We start from the raw sequence: 11,387 nt of genomic DNA, 5'->3' as shown, positions 1-11,387 counted from the left end.
CGGGTCGCCTCAACATTACTGAAAACGCCGGTTGTATTGCTTTGAAGGAACTCTCTTGCGAGCATTAATTAATTAATGTTTAATTGTGTAAATGAATCGAAAATCCGTAAAGGTTAAGTAAAAAGGTGAGTTCTGTGGCGGATGGTGTTGGAGGTTGTCCATTACATAACACCCACTTGTATTTAATTTTAGGTTAATCCCACACACACCAACCGGCTGCTGTAAAAGCTCTCTAATATAAAATCTGGAGATAATGATCATTAATCCTGTGTGGTGGTTTACTAAAGTTAAAGCTTTGGGTACTGTTGGTAATTGAGATATCCTCTGTTTGTTTTGTGGTCTTACTAGATTTATTGAAGGATAAAAGTACAGAATAGGTATACAGACAAAACAAACAAGAAGAGAGCAGAGAGTTTCTGCTCAGTTCAAACACGACGCTGCCACCTCGTGGTCGCTTCAGGCAGGAGCTCTTTAATCTGCTGAGGCGTTTAAGAGTCATGTGAGGAGATGAAGCTGCACGCTTCTTCCTTTTTCTCGACTTTAACGCTGTCAAACATAAAAACATGTTGAATATCAAAGACTCTTCAATCTGCATGGAGGTGAACAGCTGAACAGCAGCAAGGGAGTAGGTTTGATTTTGACATTGGTGGGGATACAAAAGTCCAAGGCAGCACTCCTGAAAGTTGATGTTTTTTTGCATTTGCAATCATAATTTTACACCATGTAGAGCTGATCAAACAAGCAAACAATCATAATCAGGAAAAAAATCACTAATTGACATATTTATAATGCATATCTGAATATCTAAAGAGAATACAGGAATGTAATGCATTCTGCAATGTTACAAGGAGGCAACTTTGAAGAGTTCTCATCTTTACTCTGTAGTGCAACTGTGCATCATACTGTCAAATAACAACTGTCCATCAACAACATTTATATTTATATATATATGATTAATGAAAAGCTCATGTACTATATTAAAAGGGGTATGGTGACTAAATATCAAAGTGGATTTAGAAGAGGTAGGAGCACAATAGATCCGGTAGTGTGTTTAGAAGATGACATCAGGAAAAGCACAGGTGAATAAAGAAACGGTGGCTGCAGTGTTATTTGATGTAGAAAAAGCATACGACATGTTGTGGAGAGAAGGTTTGATGATTAAGATGCATCAAAAAGGAATTGAGGGAAACCTTTTTTAACTGGGTTGTGGATTTTCTAAGGGAAAGGGTCATCCAGGTTAAAATTGGGTCGGAGATCTCAGAAAGTTATAGTGTGGAGAATGGTACGCCACAGGGGAGTGTTATCAGTCCTACACTGTTTACAATAATGATGACAAAATGAAGACCGTCCAACAAAGAGAGTTTTGGAGATGTGTTGGGAAAAGGGGAAAGAACAAAAATCAAGCTTTGGGCGGGTCAGTGAGGGAATAGCAGAACAACTAGAAATACAGAAAATAGAATTCAGTCCAACAGTTCTGGGGACGATAATACCAGAATGGATGATACAAGAAGCAAGAGTAGATCTAGAAATATGGAACATCAAGAGAAGAAATAAAACATAGGACCTAGTACAGGAATTTTATAACTACACCGATGGTAAGTATAGTGAATATGTTTACATATACACAGATGGATCAAAAGAGCCGAAAACTGGAGCAACAGGCTCAGCAGTAATGGTTCAGCCATCATATCACAATATCAAAAAGATCATTTAAGTATATATGCGGAGGAGCTATGCACAATATTACTATCAATAGAATAAGTGGAGGACAGGGTGGACAGGAAGTCATATATGTAGTTATAAGTCATATGTAGTGATTCAGTCGCATCACTCTTGAGCATTAAAACCAGGACAGCGAAAACACAGCAGGAAATATGATATGAAATACTGTTAAAAACATCCAGATTAACACAGCAGGGGAGGGAAGTAACGTCCATGTGGGTACCAGCTCACCTACAGATACAAGGGAACGAGGAAGCTGACAAAACTGCTAAGGAGGCAGCAAAGAAAGAGGAGGTGGAAGTGAAAGTAAAATGATCAGAAGCAGAAGGAAAAAGTTTAATATGGAAGGAAATGATCAGTCAATGGAAACAACATGGGAAGAACCAGGAAAAGGGGAGAGATTTATATAAATGACAAGGTGCAGAGCAGAGCAGGTGATCATGAGCAGACTAAGAATAGTGCACAGGAAACTGAACCTCACTATCTAACCTATCACAAACCTCCACACTCATCGAACGGGTTTCACAACATAAAAACTCTCTGGCCCTGAACAACTCGAGGACGTGTGCCGATGGTGACCCCGCCTCCTCCAGGTGTGGCCAACCGGCAACCGGAAAAACCACACCTGTATTGTTACAGTGGGACACTACACACAAATATGAACCGGGGACGAGAGGGCGGCGGCCGAAACAGTGAAACTGAGCTCAGACATTTTAACGTCGACGGAGTTGAAGGAAGAGAAGCTCAAGGTGAGGTGGTTTTAACTCCAGCATGTTATCATTTGAATGACACATATGTACATATAAAGAGGTAAATCTATATATTTATATACATTTATTAGATAAATATATATTCGGACGCAGAGTTCTGTAGGTGACAGGATTGAAAGTGCGTCAGTTGGTCCCGCAGAGTTTGGAACGGTTCCGGTCTGTATGAGTTTATTCTAATGATAATTATGATAATAATATAATATAATAATAATAAGGTTATTACTAACAAATAAAAAAACAGAATTTACTGAATAATACACATGAACGCTTCTGTAACCAAGACAACAAGGACTGTAGACTGTGTGTGAGTGTTGTTGTTGTTGCAGTCAGTGTTACTGTTTTATCTCTCAGACTCACCATGATGAGTAAGAAAGAGGAGGACAGAGCAGAGTCTCCAGGATCCAGCTGTCTGTCTATGAAGAGTGACCGGTCCAATTATTATACACTTCGGACATGAACCTGGACCCTCACACACAAAGTAGGAGTCTCTTTTTTACTTGACTGATGAATTGAGTGTGAAGACAAAAGTTCTGCTCAAAGATTTATATTCATGATGCAGAGCTGTTGGTGCAGATACTGTGTGAAGGCTCTCAGTCGTCCGGGTCGTTTTTCTTTGAGTTCAGTCTGGGTCACTCAGATCATCTGCACCTCAAGAGTGAAGCCTCTAAATGAATGAATATTACTTCCATGTGAATGAATATTAATGTGTTATTTGGTGTCAGCTGTGCCAGCAGCAGCAGCAGAGAGGACCTGGAGGCTGCAACATGATCAGATGTTTAGTTAATAAGCAAAAAGTCTGAATGCATCATATGAACCAATCATGTAGGATTCAATCGTGAACATTATGTTCAACATTGCGATGAAGAAAAGTGACATGATGATTGCAGTGAATAGAATATACACTGATCAGACATCACGTCCAGACTCACCTCTGACAGGTGAAGTGAATCACATGGATTATGCTGTGTAGCCACAGACCAGTCAGGGTGTCTATACTGACCTCTGGAGCAATGGAAGAAGGTGGTTGGTCTGATCACATTTTCTTGTACATCATGTGCATCGCTTGGCACCAGGATGCTCTAGAGGCAGCTTTGGGCAATGTTCTGCTCGGAAACCTCGGGTCCTGCCATTCATGTGGATGTTACTTTGTACCAGCTACCAAAGCATTGTTGCAGACCATGTCCACCCTTTAATGAAAAGGATATTCCCTACATGCTACGTGTGTTAGACTGCTGCTTTACTGCACATTTTAGGCTTTGTTGTTGTTGAGTTGTGTTAAAAACAGACTGCAGAGATCACTAAATGTTCTAATTTGTAATAAAACACAAAGAGAACTCATCGTCATCAGTCTGAATGTTGAATTCAAACAGAAGATTATCAACCTGTGACTGTTCTGTGACCATCAAAGCTTCTGGACAGTGTTCAATGTTACAATGTCTTCACAGAAAGAGGAAGAGGAGTCCTGTTCCTGTGGAGGAGCAGCCGTCCTGCTGTGGTTTGTGTCAGGACGTCCTGAAGGATCCGGTCTCTACCAGCTGTGGACACTGGTTCTGCAGACACTGCATCACCTCATACTGGGACCAGTCTGCTTCATCAGGAGACTCCTCCTGTCCCCAGTGTGGAGAAAGATCCAGAACAAGACGTGGACTGCAGACAGCCAGTCAGACCAGCACTGTCCAAAGTAAGACTGTCCATTTCCTTCTCTAGATATTCTTCTATCCATCACTTTTTATTGCTGATGAAATAATCAGCAGATTGTCACATTTTCTTTGTTTAGTCTCAAACTTGTTTCTCTGTTTTAGTGAGTGGTGGTCTGCAGGAGGTTTTAGATGAACATAAGATCAGTCTGAAGACCAGATGTGAACGTGTGACTGAAGGAAGTGATGAAACAGGAAGTGGAACCCTCCTCAACAGGATCTACACTGAGCTCTACATCACAGAGGGACAGAGTGAAGAGGTTCATACCCAACATGAGGTGAGGCAGCTTGAGACAGCTTCCAAGAAGAAGGAGACCCTCCATGACACTCCCATCAAATGCCACGACATCTTTAAAGCCTTACCTGACCAACAGAGACACATCAGAGTCGCTCTGACCAACGGCGTCGCTGGCGTTGGAAAAACCTTCTCAGTGCTGAAGTTCACTCTGGACTGGGCAGAGGGCTCGGAGAACCAAGATGTCAGTCTGGTGGTTCTGCTCTCGTTCAGGGAGCTGAACTTGATCAAAGATGAGCGGTTCAGTCTTCTCACGCTGCTCCATGTTTTCCATCCAACATTACAGAAGGTCACAGCAGAGAAGCTCGCTGTCTGTAAACTTCTGTTCATCTTTGACGGCCTGGATGAAAGCAGACTTTCACTGGATTTCAACAACAAAGAGCTCGTGTCTGATGTCACACAGGAGTCATCAGTCAGCGTGCTGTTGACAAGCCTCATCAAGGGGAATCTGCTTCCCTCGGCTCTCATCTGGATAACTTCCAGACCTGCAGCAGCCAATCAGATCCCTCCTTCATGTGTTGACAGGGTAACAGAAGTACGAGGCTTCACTGACGCTCAGAAGGAGGAGTACTTCAGGAGGAGAGTCAGTGATGAAGATCTGTCCAGCAGAATCATCTCACACATCAAGACCTCCAGGAGCCTCCACATCATGTGTCTGATCCCAGTCTTCTGCTGGATCACTGCTACAGTTCTGGACCACATGTTGACCACAGACCAGAGAGGAGAGCTGCCCAAGACCCTGACTGACCTGTACTCACACTTCCTGCTGGTTCAGACAAAGAGGAAGAAGAAGAAGTACGATGAAGGACATGAGACGAGTCCACAGGAGCTGACGGAGGCTGACAGGGAAGTTCTTCTGAAGCTGGGGAGGCTGGCGTTTGAACAGCTGGAGAAAGGAAACATCATGTTCTACCAAGAAGACCTGGAGCAGTGTGGTCTGGATGTCACAGAGGCCTCGGTGTACTCAGGAGTTTGTACAAAGATCTTCAAAAGAGAGAGTGTGATCTTCCAGAAAACAGTCTACTGCTTTGTTCATCTGAGCGTTCAGGAGTTTCTGGCTGCAGTCTACCTGTTCCACTGTTATACCAACAAGAAGACAGAGGTACTGAAGGACTTCCTGAAAGACGACACATGCAGAGAGAAGGGGAAGGATTACTCCACCCTGGATGTCTTCCTAAAGAAGGTTATGGAGAAATCCCTCCAAAGTGAAAATGGTCACCTGGACCTGTTTGTTCGCTTCCTTCATGGCCTCTCTCTGGAATCCAACCAGAGACTCTTAGGAGGCCTGCTGGGTCAGACAGACAACAGCCCAGAAATCATCCAGAGAGCCTTCAACAACCTGAAGAGCATGAAGAGTGATCATATCTCTCCTGACAGATGTATCAACATCTTCCACTGTCTGATGGAGATGAACGATGACTCAGTCCATCAGGAGATCCAAGAGATCCTGAATTCAGAGAGCAGTTCAAAGTACCTCTCTAAGATCCACTGCTCAGCTCTGGCCTACATGCTGCAGATGTCAGAAGAGGTTCTGGATGAGCTGAACGTGGAGAAGTACAAAACATCATGGGAGGGACGACGGAGACTGATTCCAGCTGTGAGGAACTGCAGAAAGGCTAAGTAAGTCCACATGTGATTATCAACATTATACAAAGATACACACTCAGGGTTCCCACGGTCCTTGAAATCCTTGAAAGTTTGTGAATTTAAAAATAAGTTCCAGGTCCTGGAAAGTTTTTGAAAACAAGTATGAAAGGATACAATCCTTGAAAGTCCTTGAATATTTTTTGGTGTTGATATTTCACATGGATGATGATCGCTGTCCCCGTGTCATTAATTTCACCACTTCAACTAGTTTGTTTAAATTTACGTTGATTCCGCAGGGCCTACGCCGACTTTTAATTTGCAAATCATTCGTTCCATCGGCACTGCCAGAGAATCACTGCTTGTATTTCCTGTATGTAGTTAACGTAGTTAACGTATGTGTAGCTTCTCGCGGGTGAATTGGTGAATTGCCAGTCATGTTGAGTCAGAGTGAAGTTTTTGGTGAATCGTCACGTAATGTCATGGCCGGAAAATGCTAATTTCAGGAGGCATGGCTTGCCAAAGAAAGCTATGCATTGATGAAACCAACAAGGCTTATGCCAAATCTGTGTCAGTTTTACTTGTTAACGTAACAAAACCTTAGATTATTGACTGTGACAATAGTTTAAATGTATCCCTGGGCCTAAAGTTTTAATTCTGATATTAATTTTGTGACATTTGTGGCAACTGTGCCACTTTAAATAGAGGTGTTTGAGTCTAAAACTAGCGGTAGCAGCAGGTAAATGCCGCTGCATGTAGTCCTTGAATTTGAGGAAATTTGTCCTGGAAAGTCCTTGAAAGGTCCTTGAATTTGATGTTAACTAAGGAGTGGGAACCCTGCACACTTTACACAGACTTATGTTTGGGAGGGGCAATTAAAGTAATGCCACACAGCAGAGACGATTATTGGTTTCAGTAATAGATTAACTATTAAAACAGTTTCAGCTGTAGTGTCAAAATAGAAATGTCTTTGTTGTCTCAAAGTGGGAGGCCATCCAGCATCTTGAAGAGTGAACACCTCTTCATCCTCATTTAATTAAAGGTGCACATTTACATTGTTTAGTTCCCAATAACTCATGTCTTTTCATATGTTTTGCCCCATCGTTTGATTCATATAGAGTGAGTCAGCTCTCTCTGGTTCTGTTTGAATGGACTGGGCTATAGACTGGTATATTCCAAAGCTACTGTTATAGCTATGTTCACTAATAAAAGAGCATTTTTTAAAGCTTGTTCCATTTTTATGTCTTAATGTGAGAAATGATATCAGTACACAAACTGTCAGACAACTGTTACACTATTTCATAAAAGTTACAATAAACGAGATATGTTGCGAATATAGCAGCTCACATTTCCACTGTGGTTTTCTTTGAATTGACATTCACAGTCTTTGTGTATTTATCAGCTGATTTCATCAGACAGCAGCTCATCACACACTCAGCTGCTGAGACGACCTCCAGGTTCATTCTGTCAGTGAAGTTCAATGGACAGATTTTTATCATCAACAAGCTCAGAAGAAATGAGATTGTTCAACAGTTAAACTCTATTTCTGAATAAACTGTCAGATTTTATTTATTTATCTAACTTCACTTTGTTTTTTATTTTCTGTCACAGACTTTCTGGCTGCAGACTCTCAGAGAGTGACTGTGAAGTCATGGCCTCAGCTCTGAAGTCCAACCCCTCCCATCTGACAGAGCTGGACCTGAGTGACAACAACCTGGAAGATTCAGGAGTGAAGCCGCTGTGTGCTGGACTGGAGAATCCAAACTGTAAACTGGAGGCTCTGAGGTCAGTTCACGTGTTTTACTCTGTGTAACTACGTTTTCTGTGATGGTCTGAGCACAAATCACAACAGCTCTTTTTGTCATTCTGAACAGTTTGACTCCAAATTTAGTCTGTACTCAAACTAGATTCATATTATTAATCAAACTGGATTCATCCCTCATCCCTCCCTTGTCTTTTATATTTTTGCATGAAGCTCCACTCTCGCTTTCTCTTTTTTAAATAAGTGTTTGAAGTTGGTGAGGATAGAATTGAAGTAGAAATATTTCTTTGGTTTCTGTTGATTTCAATGTGTTTTTACAAATAACGTCTGAACACACACACACACACACACGCACACACACACACACACACACACTGAATGGTTGTCTGAATGTTGTGCTGACGTTTGGATGATGTCTGTAGAAGGCTGACATTATGATGATCCACAATAACACAATGACAAAGTCACTCTACTCATTTTAGAGAAAAGCTCATTGATTAGGACATAGTAATGTTGAGCTGCACATTTCAAACCTGAACACATCTGATTGGATTATAAATGGATTTTTATCAACATCATTTATTCTTTATTCAGATTGCAGAGCTGCAGTTTGTCAGAGATCAGCTGTGCTTCTCTGGCCTCAGCTCTGAAGTCCAACCCCTCCCATCTGACAGAGCTGGACCTGAGTGACAACGACCTGCAGGATTCAGGAGTGAAGCTGCTGTGTGATTTTCTGGAGAGTCCACACTGCAGACTGAAGACTCTGAGGTCAGTTCACTGACTCTCTGTTACTATTGTAGATCTGATGTTTAATTAACAATTGAAGCTAATTTATGTTCAGACATAACTTACATCCATAAAGTTGTAAATGTCCTTTTGTTCATATTTTCATGTTTGTTGTATTAAATTTAGTCTGCAGTCACAAAGACTTGTGTTTCTTAAAGAAACTGTAGAAAATGTCTCTGTTAGTGGTTAAAGTCAATGAATGTTTAGAATTGTTGGTCAATGGTCACATCTGTATACAGAAGATCCTCTGAACTCAGATTTGTTTGAAATGATCAAGTTTACTTGTTGAAGTAGAAATATTTCTTTGGTTTCTGTCGATTTTAATGTTTTCACAAATCATGTCTGAACACACACGCACACACACTGAATGGTTGTCTGAATGTTGTGCTGACGTTTGGATGATGTCTGTAGAAGGCTGACATTATGATGATTCACAATAACACAATGACAAAGTCACTCTACTCATTTTAGAGAAAAGCTCATTGATTAGGACATAGTAATGTTGAGCTGCACATTTCAAAACCTGAACACATCTGATTGGATTATAAATGGATTTTTATCAACATCGTTTATTCTTTATTCAGATTGCAGAGCTGCAGTTTGTCAGAGATCAGCTGTGCTTCTCTGGCCTCAGCTCTGAAGTCCCACCCCTCCCATCTGACAGAGCTGGACCTGAGTGAAAACGAGCTGCAGGATTCAGGAGTGAAGCTGCTGTGTGATTTTCTGGAGAGTCCACACTGCAGACTGAAGACTCTAAGGTCAGTAGAGGGTTGGAGTCAGTCCATGCTGGTTTCAGCAGCTCATTGTGATCATGTGTTTTAGGTTGATGTGAAGACGACTGTTGTTGTTGTTGTGTTCATGTCTACAGGAAATAAAGCTGATTCCAGCTGACAGCATTACAAGACGTACAGAGACAGTGGTCCTCATTCATCAGATCTGATCTCAAAGTGTTTGTTCTCTCATTTCAACAGTAAAGAAGTGATCAGTTCATCTTTGTCACAGCTCTCAGATCAGTCTGACTGAATTCTACAAATCACTGCCATCATTACATTTAGTGACTAGGGATGTAACGATACACTCAACGAATCGATTCGAGTCATGATTTTTTGTTCACGATACGATTTTTTCACAATTTTTTTTAAATCAAAATGAGCTACAGACAAATTATGACCAAATAAAATTATCTTTTTATTTGTAGGAAAAAAATCTCTCTTTACAGAAACTCTCAAACAGTTTGTGTTGTTATAAAAAGTGCAACTTACATCTTTCACAACAAAACACATGACAAATATCTGCTTTCTTTAGAAACAATCTCACAGTAAACTGCTGTTAACTGGTGTAATGTGCAGTTTTCAGCTCACGAGGTGGCGTAACCAGGGCTCTAAATTAACTTTTTTGATCACCAGCCAATGTGGCTGGTAAGTTTCTGAAGTTACCAACCAATCAGAATTTCCACTAGCCACATTTTTCCCGTGCAAAAAAGACAGATTATGAGAGCAGCTGAATTAATTTGATCATTTAATTAACTAAAGCTTTAAATTAATCTTACAGTGAAATTGGGAACTTCAGTACATACAAACATTTCATTACTCATTTAACCCTTACATACTATTCAGGGTCTAATGACCCATTTTTTGTACATAACAATAAAATAAAAACATTAAAACTTGCAAGCAGCACGCGTCAGGGACGGACCAAATATGTCACACTTACGCAACGTGCCGGGAAGCTTGTTTGACCAGTGAGAGCACGTGCTGTGTGGGTTCCCATTCGCCAAGAATCGCGATTCATTTTTTCTGTCAACCGATGCGAGTCGTCACGCATTTGTGTCACGATGCATCGTTACATCCCTATTAGTGACCATGGTGTCACCACAGCTGATGTTGTGCTGTTCAGTCTCTGTATGAACATGTAGGACCTTTAACATCATATATAAATATATCTGTCCATTAGTCTGTAGTTTTGTCCAGATATTTTCATAACAGACTCTAAATTGACATATTTGTCATGTAATATTTTCAAAGTAGCAGCTTTGAACTCTTTAACAGCAGAGTAGCTCCCCTCCAGTTAAATCACCAACACAGAGCGTTCCTTTTAGCACAGACGTTTATTTACACATCCATGCAGTCAATCATGTCGTGAGAACCAGGTCAAAGAAAATACACTAACTATGAAATGAAGTGTAATGTGACACAGAGCATTCTCACAGAGAATAAGCATTAAAAGAACTCATTCCAAATCTGCATCAACATTACTATACAGCATCATCACGTGACATCATCCTCCGATTAACCTGCCAGCTGCTGTCACTCAAAGACTGCGACTAAAACTGACGACTGCAACACAATGACATTGGTTCTAATGAAATGTTAGAAACATATACATATAAACATTATATATATATGTTCTTATGTGCACGTCCTTAAAATATATTTGTTCATTAACACATGAGTTATTAAAATGTTAATTATTTTAATCTCTGACTCAGAATTATTAAATAAACTGTCACTGACAGTGAGCAGTGAATGTCTCTCTGTTTCTGCACTGATGATGCGTTCAGGGACTGTCAGCACTTTATTTCCACTGTGTACTTGAGTGAAATGTGCAGAGTCAACAGACTTGATGCAGGTCTGTGAGCTTCACTCCAACACGTTAACATGAGAGCTGACAGGAAGCTGGCTACGCTACACAGCCGCTCCACTTGTGTCTGAACAGGACTGAAGTCCTGCTGGTCTTTATACTGGATGTGCTGCATCACTGACTGACAGCTG

General features: G+C 41.0%; 1 protein-coding gene across 1 annotated transcript; it reads left to right on the top strand.

The window, feature by feature from the left end:
* The first annotated feature begins 2,371 nt into the window (after positions 1 to 2,371).
* Positions 2,372 to 9,673, top strand: LOC104936361 (NLR family CARD domain-containing protein 3). The gene is made up of 7 exons (XM_027276668.1): positions 2,372 to 2,471; positions 2,844 to 2,970; positions 3,938 to 4,173; positions 4,295 to 6,104; positions 7,680 to 7,853; positions 8,425 to 8,598; positions 9,485 to 9,673. Coding segments are annotated over exons 3-7 (2,166 nt in total). The 5' UTR covers positions 2,372 to 2,471; positions 2,844 to 2,970; positions 3,938 to 4,172; the 3' UTR covers positions 9,492 to 9,673.
* The last annotated feature ends 1,714 nt before the right edge of the window (positions 9,674 to 11,387 follow it).

This window comes from Larimichthys crocea, unplaced genomic scaffold (genome assembly GCF_000972845.2).
Source record: "Larimichthys crocea isolate SSNF unplaced genomic scaffold, L_crocea_2.0 scaffold520, whole genome shotgun sequence".
Lineage (NCBI taxonomy): Eukaryota > Metazoa > Chordata > Actinopteri > Sciaenidae > Larimichthys > Larimichthys crocea.
The sequence above is the reverse complement of the archived record's forward strand: the minus strand, read 5'-3'. Positions and strand labels throughout refer to the sequence as shown.

Bases quoted from the DNA above. Each gene is read 5' to 3' on its own strand.
- LOC104936361 (XM_027276668.1), top strand. The intron at 6,105-7,679 runs GTAAGTCCACAT...TTTCTGTCACAG, and splicing joins AGGAACTGCAGAAAGGCTAA to ACTTTCTGGCTGCAGACTCT. The intron at 7,854-8,424 runs GTCAGTTCACGT...TTCTTTATTCAG, and splicing joins TGTAAACTGGAGGCTCTGAG to ATTGCAGAGCTGCAGTTTGT.